The sequence below is a fragment of the Guillardia theta genome, assembly GCF_000315625.1.
Source record: "Guillardia theta CCMP2712 unplaced genomic scaffold GUITHscaffold_29, whole genome shotgun sequence".
Taxonomy (NCBI): domain Eukaryota; class Cryptophyceae; order Pyrenomonadales; family Geminigeraceae; genus Guillardia; species Guillardia theta.
In genome coordinates, this window is record NW_005434645.1 from 505870 (window position 1) to 525454 (window position 19585).

Genomic DNA, 19585 nt, shown 5'->3' on the forward strand with positions numbered 1-19585 from the left:
CGAAGGGGCACAGAGCTGACGATTGGTACCAGTTGGAGGATGAAGAGGGGGGGGAGGAGGAGGAGGACGAGGAGGACGACGACGACGAGGAGGAGGAGGAGGACGAGGACGAGGACGAGGAGGAGGACGAGGACAAGGACAAGGAGGAGGAGGAGGACGAGGAGGACGAGGACGAGGAGGAGGAAGAGGAGGAGGAGGAGGACGAGGACGAGGACAAGGAGGAGGAGGAGGAGGACGAGGACAAGGAGGAGGAGGAGGACAAGGAGGAGGAGGAGGAGGAGGAGGAGGGAAGTTGAGAACATATGGGTGACGAGGAGCAACTTCGATGCGTGTAGAGCATTTTTGCAAGGGGAATCGGTAATTTAAAAGGAAGTGGTACCTTAAGCGACAAGCGTGTGGGATATGCGCCCGCTGGAAGACGCTGTGGTGGAACGACCGAAGTGGTGGTGATGGAGGAGGGAAGGGGGACGAGAAGAGGACACGACGAGGAGAGGAGAGGAGAGGAGGAGGAGGAGAAGGAGGAGAGAAAGAGGAGGGAATGAGTTAGAGACCAAGGCGGGAAGAGGAGGAGATCCGCTATGAAACCACGCCCTGTGGGAAGCAAGAAACCGTCGGAGGAGGGGGAGAGAAAGAAGGAGTCGAGGGTTCTGATCCTGCTTCTACTCACCTTTGCGGCTGCAATGGCATCATGCTCGACCTCGTTCCCTCCTCGACACTCTTGCCTCCAACATCGAGCGACGGTTGGGCTGAGGCTGCGAGGGGGGAGGCCGAAGAAAGAACGCGATCCTGACATCTTGATGAGCAACATGCTGCGATCCTGCATCAAGAATAATGTCAAGCTCTTTCATGACATGATGCATGCGGTTAACTTGCTGCAGGTGACAGCGAGTACCCCATGGCATGATTTGATGCCCAAGGGCGAAAGAGACAGAGACCCACTCAAGACGGAGTTCGAGGAGCTGAAGCAGGAGACGCGAGATAAGTCTAAGATCTGCTATCGATCTCTGAACTGGAAGCTCGTGAGAAAGTCCGTGCTGTGTATCACGATCGAAGACGACCATACTAGACAAGCGGTCGGCAACATGCGGGTGAAGGGAGGGAGGAGCTTTGACACTTGGATGTTACTTGCAGATCATGGACATAAGAGATGAATTTGACAAGGAGAATGTGCGATGGAAGATCCCGACAATTATCTTGTTTCATTCATTCTTCGAACGCGAGGACTGCCATGAAGCTGGAGAGGTGATTTCTCTCGTTAGTGTTGCATGCTGTGTGAACCGATATGAAAGGCGCTGGAGCAAGAGCTCAAGACCTTGGAGACTTGCAGCATCACCTTCACAGGAGTGCGAACAGGTACAAATTGTTGATGAGTGGTAAGATGATGGACTGATCCCACGAAGTCAACCGTGGGAAATACGCTCACTTGCAGTTGCTGGTAGATAAAGATGCCAATGGTGAGAGTGCAGTCGGATTCAACATTCTCACTTTTCCTCGAGCAGAGTGGATCAAGCGGTTGCGGAGAAGAGTCGTCAGCCGCTTTCCCTCCTTGGAGCCTCTAGAAGAAGTCTTCATGGCTCGGCAGCACATCTCCTCCTCACCCTCGTCGCAGGTAGACGAGGTCCCTTACGTCCCGCACGTTCAAATCGGCACCTTCGACAGCGTGCGGGAAGCGGAGGCAAAGAGGGCAAATTTTGAGGTCTGTCTTGTCTTTGAGTGCCCATTGAGCTCATGAGAATGTTTCAGCAACGATTGATGAATCTAACGATGGAGGCGAACAGCGTTTCGATATGCTGTCACAGGTTTGTTTGATGCTTGCAAAACCTGTCATTGAATCACCTCACAGCGCAATGAAGTTCGAGGTGTTTTCTATCTTCAGGTATGACCGCGGGCGCCTTTGTAACTGCAGGTGTGAATTCGTTCTTCCAATCATTTGCGTGCAGAGATATTCCAATCAGCGGTCAGAACTATCTCAAGTTCCGAGAGAGTGAAGCGGAAGAAGAGCTGCATGTGTTCTCTGAAGCAGAGGAGAACCTCGATTCCTCCGAGCATGCGGACGTGGCGATTGTCAAGGTACTCCATTCTCTTGTTTCTTGACGCTCTCAACAAGTGTAACGATGCAAACAGCGATGGAACCCGATCACCAAGAAGTTTGAGAACGTTGGAGGCGATTTCCTGAGTCTTGAAAGTGCTCGCAAGGTTGTCTTGGCTACGTATTTTTTGCTGTGACCCTCGATATCAGGACAAAGACGATAAAGATCTGATTGAGTTCAAACTCAAGGCGGAGGACGGCGCTCGGTTGTTCATGCGGCAGCCTTCGAGGTACGACGGTGGCGGACGAGGAGGGAATTGAGAGTGCAACCAGGAAATATGAAGAGATCAAGAACTCCATCCCGTTCGAAGTGAAATGAAAGAATATGATGGACAAAGAGGCTGATTTATGTCAGGTTGTCGAGAGAATCAGAGATCTAGTATCAGAGTTTGACGGCCAGCCTCTGACCAAGCTCGTCAAAGCGTAACATCAGCTTGTTTTGTCCCTGCTCCTCTGCAGCTGAAGTCCGTCTCTCTACAGGTACCAAAAGCGGCACAAGAGCAGCCTGAAGAAATTCGTTGAGTCCATGAACATGACGAAAGTGAGCAAGCTCTTCAAGTAAGGGAGGCGACAACCGCCGCTCTCTCGTTTGATCGCCTCCAGATACCTCAAAGACATTGGGCACCTTTCACGTCACTCCGGCTTCCTCATCGTGCACAAGAAGGTCTGGACGTCTCGCTGCCGCCCGTGGCCGCGTCCTGACCCCCTTGCAGATCTCGCGAGAGCTGAAGGCTAAGAATGCCAAGAGAGCAGACCTGAGAAGGTGGATATGAAGTTTCACTTGTCTCTATGACATGTCGTACCCCAGGCGCCTCAAGGCCATGAAGGCCAGAGACAAGGTGGGAGGATGCAGAGAGTAAGTCTGGGTCCAGCTGCTGATGCCATGGCAGACGGAGAAGGAGGAGCTGAAGAAGGTGAAGGAGAAGATGGAAGTGGCCGAGGAACGAGTCATGCGCAACTTCCGCAAGCGACTGTCAGACAGAGACAAGCGCATCCTTGATAAGAAGATGGCCAAGGTAAGGAGCTGGTTCTCCTTGTTTCTCTGTAAGATTGCCTGCTCACAGATGCGTCAAGAAAACGAAGAGAGTGCGTCTAACATCGAAGATCCTCAGCTTCGAGACTTGTACAAGCGGTTTGATCCGGATCCCAACGAAACTTGGGATTAATGAAAGCGACCTAATTCATTCTTGTCTCACATCTTTACTTCCATTACCAGTATACACGATCTTGCAGCTCTCCCAAGATCTCCCATTAGCTTGTCACACGTTTGTGCAGTTCTCGATCAATGTTGAGCCCTGGGCAGTGTTACTTTGAGTCGAGAGGAACGGGAAGTTACCTCAGGGCTCGTCAACCCAGCCGGGCAAGAAGTGCAGTTGATTGCCCCGAAGAAAGCATTGTACTTACCGGCCTCACACACCGTACAATTGACAGCAGCAAATATCCCCGAGTACGATCCTGGACATGCATTACCGAGGATCCTTCACTCGTAACCCCTCATCCCTCAACGCTTTACCTGGCCCACAAGCCATGCATGTCGTTGCGCTCTCCATGTCTGAATACTTGCCGGGTTCGCACGATGTACAATTGTCATTGGATGTTGAGTTGTAGAAACCTGCCGATTCAATGAATTTGCGAGTCTTTCACATTGCTCGCCACCGTTCGGACATGACAGGCAGGCCGTCAGCCCGGTGATTGGATGAAACTTCCCTTGTTGACATGGCAGACACTCAGCACTTGGCTGCGGATCTGAAGCGATGATGTTAGGAATGTGTCGTTCTGATGTAGCAACACCACCTGGACAGTCATTGCAAGTGGTAGAAGCATACTCAGCAGAAAACTTCCCAGCGGCGCATGGAGGACAGAGAGCTGTTGCAGTCTGGTTGCTGTAGGATCCTAGATTGTTTGCATGTAAGTAGAAGCAGAACGTGCAGGACAGTAAGACACCTGGCTCACAACGCCTGCAGGTCGACGAGGAAACGGAACTAGCATACGAACCGACGGCACATTCATAACATGTTGTCATGGCAAACCCGGCAGTGTAGTGACCTGAAGACAATGTCTCTCAGTTGTTCAGTACTTTACTTCCAGTGAAACCTCGATCGCAGGATGTACAGGCTATGGTTCCATCAGAGAACGTCCCGGGTTCACAACGCAAGCAACCCAACGGCGATCCTGTAGTCACCGAGTGTCAAAGAATAGACTTTAGTGAAGGGCAGGCGATAGTTTTGAGGAATCCCGTCTGACCTTCATCCGCCCACCATCCGAGGTCGCAGTCCTCGCACCCGCTCACTGCAGCTACAAACTTCTTTGTCTTCCCCGCAGGACAACTGGTGCATTGATTCGGCAGGGGAGTGTCGAGCGGAGCATACTTCCCTGAGGGGCAGTAGTAGCATCTCCTCCTCCCATCGTGCTTGACGATCTTCCCCAGAGGACAAGTCATGCATGTCGAGCTTCCTGCTAAAGAGATTTTCCCCGCCAGGCAGTCAAGGCAGACTGGGAAATCGTGGCAGTAGTTGATCTGGAACTTGCCAGAGGAACAAGATACGCAGGAGCCCGTGCTTTCGTTCTTCCTCCTCCCAGCCCCACAAAGACCCTCCTCGCACAAAACTCCTCCTCCTATCTGAGCTCCTCTTGCCATCGTCACGCTAAGGATCGCCGTCAACCATAGTCGCGCCTGCATTGCGGCAAGGGGCATCCACCAAGTGACTTTTTTCTTCCCGGGGTTCTTTCACACCCGGAGCCGGACCAGCGGGCCGCCGGGAATTATCAAACCCATGATACTGATCACTACTAGGCTGATCACTACTGATCTTCCACTCAAACTTTTCATTAAGTTAAAAGCTAGTACGAGGACAATCAGGAGAGTCGAGGAGGCTTGACCCTGACACTGTCGCACAGGCCAAACGGCGAGAAGAGAAAGACAGCGAGAACCAAACCCAATCCTGCCGACTGCTGTCCCCCAAACTGATCACTGACTTCCTCCTTTAACTTTTTGTCAACAACTACTACTAGCTAGGCTTGAAGTCCGATCTTCATGCCGGAAAGCTTGAAAATTTCCCAAAATCAAATCATCACGAGGACGATCGAATGACTCAGGAGAGTCGAGGAGACTTCAGTGACCCTGACAAGCCACACGGCGATGCTATGAAGAGTTAGATGAGGTTGACTCGGAAGTTCCGTAACTTGAAGTTCAGGGTGACTCTTCAGTTGCCAGCCGCACTGGCAGAACGCCGGATTTGTCATGACACAGCGGGCAGCCAGGTACTGAAGCTGACATTTCGTGTATTCATCACTTCAATAGTTTTTTTAGTTGAGTCTTTCAGCTAGACTCTGGATACACTCAAGGCATATCATCTTTACCTTCAAACATGTACATATGTTATCTCAAAAATGACAAGACATGGAACGAAACAAGGCCTCAGGCTGATTAACATTCGACGAAACTTCCGAAAAGCTTCGTAGGACAGGAAAAGGTGTCCGTTGCACACCCAGTCAACTGAGTCAGGATCCCTGATCGAAGCAATGCACGACAATTGTAGATTTCCTGCTCAGCGTTTGCTCTAGTATCGTTCACAGGCCATCAATGTTCATCTGATCTTACAGGCCATCAATGTTCATCTGATCTCACAGGCCATCAATGTCCATCTGAGCTCTCGCAACCGAGTTACTAAACTTTCTCTTTGCCTCCAGGATATTCGACAGGCAGCTGTCCTTATCCAGCCGGTCAGCCTTTGAGTCAGACTGCACTGACATGCGATCCTTGATAGCCTCGAGGTACTGCTCCTGCCCTGGGTTGAGTCGCAGTCTTGGGACGGCCTTGCGAACGTCTGAAGTAACTGAAAAGCCTTCAATGCAGATGCGGGAGGCCATCGTTGAAGCTAGTCTTGACGTACTTCTTCGTTCCAATCTTCTCCTTCCCGTCAGTCTTCGTTGTTTTAATTGTTCTACTTGTTCAGTTCTCGTGTCCTCGTGTCCTCGTGTCCTCGTGTCCTCGTGTCCTCGTCTCGTCTCCTCGTCTCCTCGTCTCCTCGTGTCCTCGTCTCGTCTCCTTGTCTCCTCGTGTCCTTGTCTCCTCGTGTCCTTGTCTCGTCTCCTCGTCTCCTCGTCTCCTCGTGTCCTCGTCTCCTCGTTCTCCTCGTCTCGCTGTGGCGTATCTCGGTCTGACCGCTTGCTTGCAGCTCTTTGAACGTCCGTCTTCTCTTCCCTCTCGTGACCTCTCAGCCTGCCTTCTAGACACGGCACATGACCGAGATCTCCTTCGGACCGTGTGTCCGTGACCACCTGTAGGCCCCCACACCTGTCACATGGGCATCCAATCACACCTCCGAGCGGTTGAAGATATGTATCGATTCGTTTCATGATCACTTTACCACACGGAACATATGTTGTAAAGAGGTATAAGGCACAGAGGGCGTCGCAGGTTCAGCGGGAATGGTTTCTGAGCGGGGCAAGAAGGTCACATCGCGCTACGACAATAGCGGAGAAGAGGATTTCTTACACGGCTACCGAGGTAGATGGCATCGGCCATGCATACTTGAGCTGCTGACTTGACCTATTGCATCAGAGATCGGATCTGAAAGCCCTTCCCTTCTGCTGCTGGAACAGGTTGTGAGCGCTGCGTTGTTTCCATGGCGAACCCCTTGAACTGATTCATGGCAGGCGATTCAAGAGATAAGAGATGGCGAGATGTATCATCGAAAAGCTTCTTTCTCCCTGCCTCACTCGACCTCATTAGGTATCCGATCTCACCGAAGATTTTCCTGCTAGCAAGCTATGGTATCCCAACCCAGTACGACAACTCAAGGTCTGTACCTGGAGGGTGCTACCTTATGACTGCTCGTCTAGATATGCAATTGTAGATCTCGACGAGTTTCTTGTGTACTTTCCGTTTGCTCAAGACTTTGGGCCCGTCGATGCCAGGTGCTGCGATGGAGTTCAATTTCGACTTTAAGTTCCTCATTCTGTCACAGTTGCATCATTCGTTTCTGCCAATCTCTAACAAGAATATTGAGATGTCACAGCAACAAGGTTCAGTGTTCCCTGGTGGTGTTGTTCTTTTGTCTCTGATTTGTTAACCATAGACGATTATCTTAAGATCCCCTCCCACTGCCGCGAGCATCACTAACGCCGTTCTGCTCATCGGCGCCTACGAGGTCAATGCTTGTCGAGGCTGCTTATCCATCAGTCAGTCCATGACCCATCTGTCTGAACCTTTACCGACAGATCTTATGCCAGTCATCATCATGCCGCGAGGCCTGTCTGTCTTGCCGGAGTGTTCCTTCCTCCCTCCTTCTTCCCTACCTTGACGGTTGGTTCGCTACCACCCGACCCTGTCCATGATGCGTGCACAGCAACCCGCACAGGATCATGCTTGCTTCCTCACAAGCATGTGCTGGCAGGGCTGCAGAAAGCGCATGTGAGTGCTGCAGCACAACACTGACAGTCGCGGCTGATCCTGTTGCACAGGAGCAGGGCTGGCTTGAAGGAATGATGACAAATGTCTGGGAGCTCGAGGTAGCGTAAGCGCGCACGTCCTCCCACGAGACTGACAAGAGGAACAGGAGTACGAGCACTATGCCGACCCCCTCAACGGTGACATCAACGTCATCATCCCCCACAAGCTTCTCGCTCTTCAGGTTCAGGCTTGCAAAACATCCTCTCAACGTGACCTCTGCTGACCTGCCGCTTTCAGAGCCCGACAGACAGGATTCCAGATGGCCAAGAGTGGACAGACGAGGGCTACGTGCGCAAGGTGATGGGGAGAGGTGGCATGCGAGGGACTAACGTGAGCCCTTCAGTTTCATCCCAAGTTTCTCCTCCGAGCCTTTCAAGCGATGGACGTCAAGTGCGTGGTCCGCCTCAACGCCAGTCAGTATGACCCCAAGATCTTCACGGTGAGAGAGGCGCAAGTATTCGTGTCTTGCTCAAGTGCGAGGCAGGACCGCGGGATCCAAGTGGTCGACCTCTTCTGCTCCGACTCGCCCGTGCCCTCCACTCAGATCATCTTTCGCTTCATTCAGCTCGTCGAGAAGGCCTGCGGCCTCGTGGCTGTTCACTGTGACAACGGGCTTGGACTCACTGGCTGCATCATCGGGACTTACCTGATGGCCATGCGTGGCTTCACTGCGAAAGAAGCTGTCGGATGGATACGAGTCATGCGTCCAGGATCTGTTCTTGGGGCGCAGCAAGAGGTGAAAGCCTGCTGGGAGGCAGCTGGAGGCGCTGACAGAGACTAACGTGGTGCTCAGTTTCTCGAGAGCCATGAGCATGCGATGCAGAGGGCGGGGATGGTGATGGAGACGCGGAACGAAAAGATACCAGGGGAGGCGGAGGAAGCAGTCAGTTTGACGAGCCTTGAGGTTTTACAATCAAGTCCATGGTGACCTAGATGCTTACGCTTTTGTGATTGCTGATAACACGTGCAGGAGACGACAAACAAACCCCTCACTTGCTGTGATGGATCTGATAGATCACCACTGAAAATTTCATGTGACATTATGTAACTGCCATGTATGTAGCTTCGGAATCGTGTTTGATGGTTTTAAACATGTTCCAATCTGTAGTTTATCCTCATCATCGGTGGGAGATGAGAGCTTAGTCCAAGAGATTGGACTAGAAGCCCTTACAAGGGTGTGTAGATTAGATGGAATGATGACAACTGATGCAGAGACTCAAAAGATAGAAAAAAGGCTACACACACTCAAAATTCAAACAGATCAGGTCAGTTGATCACGAAACATCATGACTTGATCTAGTGCCTGTTCTGGTTTACGGTTGGAAATAATTCCAAGTGACGAAAATGCACGAACGAATCAACATCATGCCGTCGGTTCACACCTCATATCGCAAGAGTCCCCTATTCGCATCTTCAACACTTGAACACCACGTCTCCTGCCTCCAGATACCCCAGTTAGATGCACCTTGGCTTGAGGAGGTTTGACAGCATTCCTTCCGCCAGAGATGTTAGCTGATTGTTGTTTTGAAGAAGTGATTGCAAGTTTTAGAGCCCTACGAAGAAGTCGTAGATTCGAAGAGTGTGCATGCTTGAGGGGTTCGCGAATCAAGTTGGAGGAAGGCTTAAGAAATGATTTGAGAAGAGTCGTATCTCGATCATGCATGAAAGCCTGTCAACTCCCCGAGAGAAGCTGGACATATTGTCATAGGAGAGATCCAAGGACTGCAAGCTTGAAAGACCTAAAAATTTAGCAAAAACTTCATGTGAAACAGACTTGATCGTCGACCAGGTCACGTTCAATCACCAACAACTGCTTGCACAGCTTCCTTGTCTCGTCAGGGTGCCGGCAACAGACACAACAAACGTGCAAGTACCACATGTGATGCCTCCAACTTCTTTCATGCTTCAGCTCGCAGCCAACATGATCACCAGCAACAGCAGTGACCATTGGGACAAAATTTAGGGTGATTGGGTGGACCCCTTACCAAAAGACAGAAGAACACTTCAAAAAACAGCTCTAGATAAGATTTCAATGCCGAGATCATCATATACTCTAGGAACGATCATCCACTTTCATTAGCAGTAGTGTTCGATCAGCTTCCGTCAACAAGATCGGGTACGTCTCTGACTTCACTCGTCGTGATATCTCATCTTTGCTTCATATGTCACATCGAAACGACTGCCAGGGGCAAGTCCGCTGACAAACTTGACGAAATTAGAGACTCCCTGCCGCATCATGGTCAGCCTTTCATACTTCTCTAGTCTCCTCTTCGCCTCCCCCTCCCCCTCTCACACCTTTCTCACTCCTCCTCTGCCTCCTCTGTTCCTTCTCCTTCCTTCTCACCCATTCGTTTCTCCCTCTTCCCCTTATGCTGGACTCACCTCATCTCTGAGAGCGATGAACAAGCTGTTGTTGCAAGCAGTCGCCTAAGACATTGTCAGCTGATCTCTCTTGCATCTCTGCAGCACCTGAGCGAAGGGCTCATCGTCCTGCTCTTCTTCGCTCTTGCTTTCTCCCTGCATCGTGTCATGGGCCTCATGAATGAGGTCAGTTACCTTTTGCGATGCTCCTCCTTCATAAATGATGTAGGGCTTGTAATCATCCTGCCCGTTCATGTCAGGAGATCAGCTGACGTGTTTTCCATCACCTTGGCGACGAAGCTAGCATATCCTCCGATCAACGAGCTTTGCCACATGTCTGACTTGCTCTGACACATCTCTCTGTCTTCACTTGCGACTGCAGAGCTGCCGTTGTTTTGCTGCTTTCGCCGGACTCCTGTTGATCTGCATCGTCGACGAAACACAGGGTTGCATCTAATCTCATTTCCTGGCCCGAGATATGACCAGCTGCTTGTACGTAGTCAAGCCCGGGGCGAAATCTTCGAATCAGCGATCTTGCTTCTGTCACCAACACGCTGAATGCCCAAAAGAAAACCATCACTACCGCACAAGCTAGAGAACAGATGGAAAGAAGCAAAAGCTACCCAGTGAAAGCAGAAACGAGCTTGGCGAAGGCATCAGAAGCGAAGAGTTTCATCTTCAGGTCCATGAGAAGCTTTGCTGACTCATCTGCCCCTTCTTTTCTTCAGCCTTAAGAGTTAGATATCGACGGCAATTGCTTGGCCCTGTAAGATGCCAGCCATTGGAAACACCCTCAGTATAGCTCACGCGCTTGTTTTCCTTGTCTATACTGTTATCCAATTGAAACAGGTATTTCACGTGCTTCTGGACAAGAACACACTTCAGCTTCCATACACGTTCAATCATCACGATTGCCTTCAGCTCGTTTGCTACGAGGAAATCCTTCAGCTCAACAAACGAATCTTCTTCAAACTGTGAGCTGATCTGCGAGATCACTTCTTCATCCAGGTACCTGCACATTGTCAGGGGACATCCGGATCTTGAAAGGTTACTTGGGGTTGACGTATTGAGACAGAAATTCCTTCTCCTCCTCGTTGATCTTTGAGTCACTCGAATGCTTCAAGAATTCTCCAGCTCCCACTAGAGCATCTTCCGTGCCTGGAGGAGCTTCTTTCCTCCCGTCTTGGCTATCAGAAGATCTGTGGAACCATCCTGGTGATAAACGTGAGCCCTTGAGACGAAGAGGAGCAGGCAGTGAATGTTCCACCTGCCAGGCAGAGCAATGTCTTGTCTGGAACACACACCTCCTGGAATCCGAAGAAATGCCCAGCTTCGAAGAGAAGCTAACAAGTGTCAGAGTTTGTCAAGTACACTTGAAGGGCACCATAGAGTTCCATTTCGGGGCGATCAACTTGGTGGGGATACAATCAGCTCCTCCTGTGGTCATCACGCCTTAGACGCAACACCTGCAGGGCATCAAGGACCTTGCTCGCTCTGAGGATAGAGCTCGAGAAACCCCCCGTCCGACTCCCCCCACTCCTCTGACTCGGGCGTCATGAACAGAAGGAAGCCGATCGCTCTGGAGCCAGTCAGCCTGACGTTGGAGGTCAAGAGGCTAGGGAAGCACAGGACATTCCCTCATACCACATCTCATTGTTTGGGAGAATGTGGCAACCCTCGTTCAAGATGTACGCCGAGAAATCCACCTGCGGATCGCACCATCATCAGTCTCATCGCTCTTCGTACTCTCTCAAAATGCGCACCTTGTCCGACAGTGCTGCTGAACCAGTGATCTCCTGAACAGATCGGAGAAACTCCTCACCGTATATCGTTTGCTTCAAGGCCATAATCTTGCAATGACATGCGATTACCGAGCACAGAAGTCATAGGATGCAGTAGCATACCTTCTTGATCGTTTGTAGCTCGTTATCATCCACGTCCTGAAAGTTTTTGGTCTGGTAAACTTTGAAGCTGCATCGAAGTAAGAATCGTCAAGCTTTCCCCCAAGAACAATGACCAATCGCTTTCTCTAAGGTCAGCCTTCATGTTCTCAAGGGCCTGGTCGAGCGCACCCTTGAGAGTCTCGGGGTTGCAAACATTCTGAATCAGAATGTGCTTGAATGGCTTACATTCCGTGTATTCCTTTTGAAATTTCTGAACACTCTCAGCGGAAAACATGTTCTGATCGAAGAAAGATGCCTAAACAATTAGCACAGGTATGTCACGTATGCCATCATGTCTGGCAGCATTGAATCTTACATTTTCGACCTCCTTCCGCTCTTCTTCTCGCCTGCGCTTCGCTACAGATCCGATTCCTTTCGCTCCTCGCTTCATTGTCGATTTTGTACGCGGTCTGTAAAACGTCAGGGTCGTTAAGGATTATGAAGATCAACGACTTCCCAAGGCTGTGAACCCCCTTTTGACAGATCAGTAGGCGAGAAATGAGCAGAGAGCAATAGTTCCTAGCTATGAAAGTCTCGACTAAGAGTCTAGTAAACTCAAATAATCATATCAAGATCAAGTGGTGGGTCCTAGCACTCACCACCAATAGGCTTCCCTTGTGAGTTATTGCGTGCTATGAGATCAACATCTGTTTCATCAAGCTGCTCTCACAATGCTACCTTCCTGGTGGTCTCATGGCCAAGTGGATTTTCTCGAGCTTGCATCACCACCCTCACACTACTGACATCAGATCCCTGTACCATCTTCATCCATTCTCTTCTTCCTCTGCTCATTCCATGTATCTTCCTCAGCTATTCTCCTCCTTGCCCTCCTCCTCCTGCTCTCCTTCATCGTTCGCCATATCCCCAATCATCGCCGGTCGCATCTACGTAAGAACATGACATAACTTTTACTCAACGTGGATCCAGCTCCATTCCTTCACTACCCCTGTACACGGAATAAACGAAGGGGTGGGGTGGATGTTCCAAAGGAAGAGAGAGAACGCACGGGCAGGACGAGCAAATGCTGATGATGATGGCGGAGGAGGAGAAGGAGGATAGATGAATACGGTGCATGAAGATGATGAAGAGGATGAGTATGATAGGTGAATGGGGTGAAACCAAAACAGAAAAGATAATGACAAGGTTTGGATTAGGAAAATAAGGAGCAACAGACGAGTTAGTGGACGGTAGAAGAGGACGATAGAAGAAAAGGATGAAAGTTGATAGGAGAGGGTGAAAGAATCTCTGAACTGTCGAAACTTATTGTAGCGGGAATAGACATTTACCAAAGGGCACACGATACCATAGAAGACTCAGTGAAGAAGTGGGCGATCTGATCTGCGGCTGACTGTATAGACCTGCAGTCGTCCGTTTTCTCATCTAGGAAGAGGCTTTAGTGCTTCCCTCGCCTATCCACCTCAAGGGAGGCAGCAAGTGGATCTGGAAGCGATGAGGGCGCTGTTAGGAAGCTTTCCGAGTCTTCCACTCCTCCTCGTCTTCGTGCTCGCATCGCCTTTGGCAGAGTCTCAAGGCTCAGGGAAGAAGCCCTCAAGCTTCACGGTACCTGACTTATGCACTTGGCGCCGGGTGCTAACTTGCGTTAGCCTCTGTTCAAAGAGGGCGAGGAAGTTGACGTGTACGTCTACACCAGCATGTCCCAGTACCTTGCACATGGCGACGGCGCGATCTTCAACAAAGAGCTCAATCCTGACCAGCCCATCTTTCACAACACCTCCTCCTTCGGCTGGCAGATCTCTAAGGGCCCCTTTACCATCAACGTGACGGTCTGCCTGCCTCCCCCCTTCTGCTACAGGTGGGAGTGACTGCTAGCTCCAGGTGCCCGAGGCTGTGAAGAGGAATCAGAGCTTGTTCTACGCTCACGTCTTCTTCTGCAAGAAAGGGATCTCCCCGAACCCCTTCGATCCCAACAACCAGCAAGACAGGCAGTACAGTGAGTGGCGATGGCATGCCTGGTGTCGGCTGAGGTGGGCGGGTTTGACTCTGCCTTGCAGACATGAAGGTGTTGTGGAGGGTCATACCTCTTTCTCGCTGGATCCCTGAGATCTACGAGCCAGCCAAGTACAACCTCCTCTTCGGCTTGCCTCCTCCTCCTCCCAACAAGACAGAGGCAAGACACAGAGTCTAGGTCGGAGACCGATGGCTCACGCTGTTGGCAGGAGAAGAAAGTCCTTCCGTACTGGAGTCCGCGCCTGGCGATCTTTGTCGTCACCGACACGAACTCTTACCCCAGCATGTCGGAGGAATATATCAGCCCCTTTCTCCTCTACTCCTTGCAGCAAACGGAGGTAAGGATGAACCTCTCTCTCCCTATCTTGGCTGTGCCCAAATTCTCACACTGTCCCGCAATGCTCTTGTCCTGATGAATCTTTGCTCTGCTGATTCGATGCTTGTAATCAGCTTTTTATTTCCAGGGGATTGACAACAGGAGGAAGCAATACGCACCTCTCCTTCATATCGATGAGCTTGGAACCTTGTCAAAAGACCTTCTCAAGATCAATGACACTGTGACCCAGCTTCCTCTTTCGGTTCGTTCCTCCTGCTCCCCGTGCCCGTGCTCTTGCTCTTGCTCTTGCTCTTGCTCTTGCTCTTGCTCTTGCTCTTGCTCTTGCTCCTCTAAATTTCTCTGATCTCCTCATGCTGCAGATTAGCTTGCAACCTTTGGGCATCACCAGGTTCGTGTGGATGCTCAAGGTTGGTGGGAGGGCAAGGATCTCGAGTACGCGAGCTAATCGTGTCACAGATGGAACACAGTGTTCAGATGCACAAGGAGATAGGAACTCCCGAGAAAGAGATGGAAGAAGTACGAAGGCATGCATCATGAGAGGGATAGAGGAGGGGGGACTGACTGGGTGGAGCAGGATGTTCGTTGAAACTAACTCCTGGCTACTTGTCACCACCATCGTCGTCTCCTTCCTCCATCTCTTGTTCGACATCCTCGCATTCAAGAACGACATCAACTTCTGGCGAGGGCTTCAGTCTACCAAAGGAATCTCCGTTCGCTCCATCGGTACTTCTCCCTTCCTTCCACCACGCAGCCGATAACGCTCGCCGTCAGCTGTCTCCTCCATCATGGAACTTGTCGTGTTTCTGTACCTCCTTGACAACGACACGTCTTACCTCGTTCTCTTCACGGTTGGCGGCGGGCTGCTCGTCAACGTCTGGAAGGTTCCCCGTCCTCAACCTCGGCAGCCTCCCGTGCTCTGACTCGCTGCAGCTCATCAAGGCATGGTCTCTCATGCGAGGCCGAGGAAGCGACAAGGAGGCGGAGGACTTGCGAGCAGAGCAGGTGAAGCAGCAAGGAGACGGGGCATGCTCGTCCTGACTCCCTGCACAGGCGATCTCACGCCATATCGACTACATCGCATCCGCCTACCTCCTCAACATCCTCGGCCCGCCCATCGTCGGATACGCTGTCTACAGTCTGGTGTATGAGGACCAGAGGGGCTGGTACAGCTGGGCGCTCCAGAGCGGGGTGAACGTTGTGTATGCTGTAGGTAGGGGGCTGCTGCCTCCTGTTCTTAGACGCCTGAGATTCAATGCAGGCTTCATGATGATGACGCCGCAGCTCTTCCTCAACTACAAGTACAAGAGTGTCGAACACCTTCCTTGGAGAGCGCTCATATATCGTGCTCTGAATACTTTCATTGACGACCTGTTCGCATTCGTCATCACCATGCCAGGGCTTCACAGGTACGATCCCTCTCTTGCGCTATCTTTCTTCGTTTTCACAGTGATGTCAGGATGTCTGTCTTTCGAGACGACATTGTCTTCTTCATCTACCTCTATCAGCGTTGGATCTACCGCAAGCGAAGGCCTGCCTCGGAGACCTCCATGCACGAGCTCTAGACTCTGGGACGGCCCTAATTCGGATCATCATAGCTGTGAAGTTCTTGATGCATTGCGATATGAGTAGCGTTCTTGACGAAAGCCTCCTTCTCTCCTACCGCACTCTGAGCCTTGTCTTGACCGCACTGTCTGGTCTTTGAGTGCCAAACCTACCTCAAGCTGCCAGATGAACCCATCAGTAGCAAGCTGACGACGAGCCGCGCTTCCCGAGGCCCTCAAGGTAGCGAAGCCCAGGCTTGCTCCATGCACTGAGGCGCACTCACTGGCTGGGGTCTCAAACCCACTGCCAGGCAGATGCATCAAGCTTGAAGATTCCTCAAGTCTAGAATTAGTCTCAGAACCCTCCTCTCGGACCTTGCTGTTGTCGACAATCCTACCAAGAGTCTCCGAGTCCCGGCCCTATTGTTCTACTTTGTAGAAATGGCGAGATCTGCAGCGGATAAATCGAGAAAACAGGAGAAGAGCATTCTGAAGCTGAACAGAAAAACGTCCAGCAACTGGTTTGAAAGTCAGGTGTATGCAAACCTGCCTGCTATCATAGTCGAGATGTTGATGTTTCTCAACTTGAAGAATCCTCAGCACCTCGATCATATCAACAGAGCAGAGTATCGACGCGCGATCAACTCCACGCTAGTGATGGGAAGTTCAGGAAGCCTTGAAGGTATACCAGAAGAAAGCTGCACCTTCAAGGGAAAGTTCAAGCTCAAGTTCGACCTTTACTTTCGAGCTCGATCCAACTCCTCCAACTCCTCGAGAGTTTCTTTGAGAGATGTGCTGAGAAGCTTGGTAGACTCGGAAGATGCCGACGACGGAGTCCCCCAGGTCATAGCGCTACATTCATACGACGACGACAAGGTCGCTGACGCCAGAGACGAGCTCGAAGGTCTCTTGCTCTCCGAGAACGCTCTCATCCATTTCGAGATCACAGAAGAACCGTCTTGTATGGTACGAAAGCTGTGGCAGCTTGAGGTAGGTTTGGCACTCAAAGCCCAGACAGTGTGGTCAACACAAGGCTCAGAGTGCGGTGACAGCAAGCTGCTGGCAATGGGCATAATAGTCGGAGGAGAGAAGGAGGCTTTCGTCAAGAACGCTACTCATATCGCAAGGCGCTGGAAATCTGCTAGGGAGGCTGACATCTTGTTGGCGAAGAGCGGAGTACCAGTCTTCTTTTGTTACGCTGCGCCTCAAAGCGTCCACAGCATGTTCAACAGTTTGAGGATGGACCTCAAGGTACTTGAGCATATCCCTCTGCTCCTCGAATCTCTCTGTGACAGTGACTCCCGCGGCTTGTAGGAGCTTCGTGAGGACAACGAGGACAAACACATGGTCTGTAGAGGGTGTTGACTCACCGTTGCAGAATCCGACTGAAAGAGGAGTTGCAGGCGCACCAAAAGGAGATCCAGGCTCTTAAGGAGAACATGGACGGGCTCAAGCAGACTGTGCAGACAGTCGAGCGCAAGATGGACGAAGGGTTCTCGGTGTGTGTTGGACTCTAGCGAGGCGAGAGGGAACTGACTGACTTGCGATGTAGGAGCACCAAAAGGAGATCCAGGCTCTTAAGGAGAACATGGACGGGCTCAAGGAGAACATGGACGGGCTCAAGGAGACTGTGCAGACAGTCGAGCGCAAGATGGACGAAGGGTTCTCGGTGTGTGTTGGACTCTAGCGAGGCGAGAGGGAACTGACTGACTTGCGATGTAGGAGCACCAAAAGGAGATCCAGGCTCTTAAGGAGAACATGGACGGGCTCAAGGAGAACATGGACGGGCTCAAGCAGACTGTGGACGGGCTCAAGCAGACTGTGCAGACAGTCGAGCGCAAGATGGACGAAGGGTTCTCGGTGTGTATCAGGGCCCTGAGAGGGGTGTCACTGTACTGAGAATAATTGCCGTGCACAGATGATCAATCGACTCCTGAGAGATGTTTCAAATCTCACCTCCTCGCGACCAATCTGAAGCTATTGTAGAACAATATTACTTAGTCAGCCTTTCTCTCAGTCTTCTGTGCATTTCTAGCTTTCTTTTGCATCTAAGAACATTTCTAATTTCCCATCACTGATGTCGTCTTCGCTCCGCTCATGGGGATGTCTGGTCGTTTCAATGCGTGTAGAGGAAGCGCAGGTCCTTGCAGCTCCCCGCCGCCTTGCAGCCTTTTGGCGGCCTGGATCCGCTGGAGGAAGTCCGCGACCTTGATCAACCTCTTCCTCAGGCAGGATGTGGAGGGGAATATTTTCAGGCTATAAGTCTCAGTTTCCGATTTCGTAGCGGTTTAATTAAACACACAATAGTGGAAGCACACGAAGGTTGAAGAAGGGATATGCCATGGCATTGCTTCTTACGGGGCCTCTTATGAGGGACGTGGGGCTCAGCGTCGCCACATGTTTGTTTCGTGACAACTTACTGTCCGGTCAGTGAGGACACAGACGACTGGATAGCCCTCTGACCAGGGCTTCCTCGACTGCCAGCGCCTCCTTGATCTCAAGGATACACTGGTTGCGCTGGATCTTGGCGGTGAGAGTCTCCACGGTCTCCGGTTTCTCCGGGGCCTTCCTCTTCCCAACAAGCGGCTTCGATCCGTTGGTGCGCTCGGTCTGAAGGCTCGTTAGTTGTTCTTGCAAGGTCGCCAGTCTCTGTTGAGCCTTGGCGATCTCACTCTGCTTGGCTTCGATCTTCTCATCAATGGACTTGGCCGCTGTCGGCGTGCGCGTCTTGCCCTCGATCTTGTTCTTTCGCATTTCGGCGAATCCGTCTATCGATCCCTGCAGAGCTTTTGTGTCCATTTTCGTAACGGCTGTGAGGCGCTTGGCCGCGTTGCCAGTAATGGTACCATCGGGTGCAACGTCACCAGGATTGGTGACGCGTGCTGCCGCGATGATCACGGGGTGGTAGAAGAACGCGGCAATGCGCTCCCTCTCCTTGAGCTCTGCATCAGTCGGTGCGGACTTGCCCTCGTCGTTGGACTTCTTGACCTTTTTTCACCGCCGCGGAAGGGGGGGCCAGCACCCAGTTCGGGGTCTACAGCGGGTTCGACGACACTCCCTTCTGTTCGCACAAGTGGGTCTTCTGCACGGAGACGAGCCGCAACCTGACGACGGGCGCCTACAACCGCCAGTGCTTCGGGACGGTGAGCAAGGCCAACTGGACCGACCCCCTGACGCGCTTCGACTCCTGCAAGAGCGCCATCCTCAACGACGCCCCGAGCAGCTCCACCATGATCCCCATCCGCATCTGCACGCTCGACTCGACGATGAACGAGCTCTGCATCAAGGTCGCGGACTTCCTCCAGCGGATCCAGGCCGCCAAAAGGCTGCAAGGCGGCGGGGAGCTGCAAGGACCTGCGCTTCCTCTACACGCATTGAAACGACCAGACATCCCCATGAGCGGAGCGAAGACGACATCAGTGATGGGAAATTAGAAATGTTCTTAGATGCAAAAGAAAGCTAGAAATGCACAGAAGACTGAGAGAAAGGCTGACTAAGTAATATTGTTCTACAATAGCTTCAGATTGGTCGCGAGGAGGTGAGATTTGAAACATCTCTCAGGAGTCGATTGATCATCTGTGCACGGCAATTATTCTCAGTACAGTGACACCCCTCTCAGGGCCCTGATACACACCGAGAACCCTTCGTCCATCTTGCGCTCGACTGTCTGCACAGTCTGCTTGAGCCCGTCCACAGTCTGCTTGAGCCCGTCCATGTTCTCCTTGAGCCCGTCCATGTTCTCCTTAAGAGCATGGATCTCCTTTTGGTGCTCCTACATCGCAAGTCAGTCAGTTCCCTCTCGCCTCGCTAGAGTCCAACACACACCGAGAACCATTCGTCCATCTTGCGCTCGACTGTAAGCACAGTCTCCTTGAGCCCGTCCATGTTCTC

General features: G+C 51.6%; 10 protein-coding genes across 10 annotated transcripts in view; 5 read left to right on the forward strand and 5 right to left on the reverse strand.

The window, feature by feature from the left end:
- Window positions 1-578: 578 nt before the first annotated feature.
- GUITHDRAFT_138084 (hypothetical protein) lies at window positions 579-3255 on the forward strand (the record flags this gene model as incomplete). The annotated part of the gene is made up of 15 exons (XM_005833646.1): window positions 579-1088; window positions 1132-1242; window positions 1290-1353; window positions 1440-1696; window positions 1744-1799; window positions 1844-1876; window positions 1941-2070; window positions 2125-2196; window positions 2240-2319; window positions 2570-2647; window positions 2693-2753; window positions 2803-2852; window positions 2898-2928; window positions 2980-3105; window positions 3154-3255. 15 exons carry the CDS (start codon window positions 579-581, stop codon window positions 3253-3255), a joined length of 1761 nt encoding a protein of 586 aa, XP_005833703.1.
- Window positions 3256-3749: 494 nt separating this feature from the next.
- GUITHDRAFT_45932 (hypothetical protein) lies at window positions 3750-4580 on the reverse strand (the record flags this gene model as incomplete). Its single annotated transcript, XM_005833647.1, has 3 exons — window positions 3750-4135; window positions 4184-4261; window positions 4334-4580. Coding segments are annotated over 3 exons (711 nt in total), but the record flags the coding sequence as incomplete, so codon positions are not given.
- A 1133-nt stretch (window positions 4581-5713) lies between these two features.
- On the reverse strand, window positions 5714-5959 carry GUITHDRAFT_107502 (hypothetical protein; the record flags this gene model as incomplete). The annotated part of the gene is made up of 1 exon (XM_005833648.1): window positions 5714-5959. The coding sequence occupies one exon, from the start codon at window positions 5957-5959 to the stop codon at window positions 5714-5716; it is 246 nt and encodes an 81-aa protein (XP_005833705.1).
- Window positions 5960-6520: 561 nt separating this feature from the next.
- GUITHDRAFT_107503 (hypothetical protein) lies at window positions 6521-8569 on the forward strand (the record flags this gene model as incomplete). The annotated part of the gene is made up of 16 exons (XM_005833649.1): window positions 6521-6599; window positions 6654-6694; window positions 6749-6777; window positions 6825-6893; window positions 6935-7009; window positions 7060-7117; window positions 7171-7242; window positions 7313-7397; window positions 7441-7505; window positions 7556-7603; window positions 7651-7725; window positions 7782-7841; window positions 7888-7983; window positions 8029-8280; window positions 8338-8468; window positions 8515-8569. The coding sequence occupies 16 exons, from the start codon at window positions 6521-6523 to the stop codon at window positions 8567-8569; spliced, it is 1290 nt and encodes a 429-aa protein (XP_005833706.1).
- A 1105-nt stretch (window positions 8570-9674) lies between these two features.
- GUITHDRAFT_107504 (hypothetical protein) lies at window positions 9675-12239 on the reverse strand (the record flags this gene model as incomplete). Its single annotated transcript, XM_005833650.1, has 17 exons — window positions 9675-9770; window positions 9927-9971; window positions 10014-10061; window positions 10101-10148; window positions 10193-10328; window positions 10529-10619; window positions 10697-10769; window positions 10815-10917; window positions 10958-11117; window positions 11173-11248; window positions 11290-11342; window positions 11390-11499; window positions 11550-11611; window positions 11669-11755; window positions 11810-11876; window positions 11923-12104; window positions 12165-12239. The coding sequence occupies 17 exons, from the start codon at window positions 12237-12239 to the stop codon at window positions 9675-9677; spliced, it is 1512 nt and encodes a 503-aa protein (XP_005833707.1).
- A 1666-nt stretch (window positions 12240-13905) lies between these two features.
- GUITHDRAFT_94248 (hypothetical protein) lies at window positions 13906-15811 on the forward strand. Its single transcript, XM_005833651.1, has 11 exons — window positions 13906-13976; window positions 14026-14154; window positions 14281-14394; window positions 14513-14560; window positions 14610-14677; window positions 14728-14876; window positions 14925-15034; window positions 15084-15155; window positions 15204-15363; window positions 15412-15559; window positions 15610-15811. Exons 2-11 carry the CDS (start codon window positions 14101-14103, stop codon window positions 15713-15715), a joined length of 1029 nt encoding a protein of 342 aa, XP_005833708.1. The 5' UTR covers window positions 13906-13976; window positions 14026-14100; the 3' UTR covers window positions 15716-15811.
- Window positions 15812-16135: 324 nt separating this feature from the next.
- GUITHDRAFT_107506 (hypothetical protein) lies at window positions 16136-17593 on the forward strand (the record flags this gene model as incomplete). Its single annotated transcript, XM_005833652.1, has 5 exons — window positions 16136-16945; window positions 17009-17041; window positions 17098-17193; window positions 17247-17363; window positions 17417-17593. The coding sequence occupies 5 exons, from the start codon at window positions 16136-16138 to the stop codon at window positions 17591-17593; spliced, it is 1233 nt and encodes a 410-aa protein (XP_005833709.1).
- A 528-nt stretch (window positions 17594-18121) lies between these two features.
- Window positions 18122-18448, reverse strand: GUITHDRAFT_107507 (hypothetical protein; the record flags this gene model as incomplete). Its single annotated transcript, XM_005833653.1, has 1 exon — window positions 18122-18448. One exon carries the CDS (start codon window positions 18446-18448, stop codon window positions 18122-18124), a length of 327 nt encoding a protein of 108 aa, XP_005833710.1.
- An 85-nt stretch (window positions 18449-18533) lies between these two features.
- Window positions 18534-19128, forward strand: GUITHDRAFT_107508 (hypothetical protein; the record flags this gene model as incomplete). The annotated part of the gene is made up of 3 exons (XM_005833654.1): window positions 18534-18566; window positions 18603-18648; window positions 18704-19128. The coding sequence occupies 3 exons, from the start codon at window positions 18534-18536 to the stop codon at window positions 19126-19128; spliced, it is 504 nt and encodes a 167-aa protein (XP_005833711.1).
- Window positions 19129-19289: 161 nt separating this feature from the next.
- Window positions 19290-19585, reverse strand: part of GUITHDRAFT_107509 (hypothetical protein) — a gene marked incomplete at both ends in the record, with an annotated part of 1455 nt that continues 1159 nt past the window's right edge. The window contains 2 exons of the mRNA XM_005833655.1: window positions 19290-19466; window positions 19520-19564. Of these exons, the coding sequence (XP_005833712.1) occupies window positions 19290-19466; window positions 19520-19564 (222 nt within the window). The remainder of the gene's footprint in view (window positions 19467-19519; window positions 19565-19585) is intronic.

Excerpts from the sequence above, each read along its gene's own strand:
- GUITHDRAFT_94248 (XM_005833651.1), top strand. The coding sequence starts at position 14,101 with ATGTCGGAGGAATATATCAGCCCCTTTCTCCTCTACTCCTTGCAGCAA. Across the intron at positions 14,155-14,280 it reads ACTCCTTGCAGCAAACGGAG|GGGATTGACAACAGGAGGAA; the intron begins GTAAGGATGAAC and ends TTTTATTTCCAG. Across the intron at positions 15,364-15,411 it reads GAACGTTGTGTATGCTGTAG|GCTTCATGATGATGACGCCG; the intron begins GTAGGGGGCTGC and ends GATTCAATGCAG.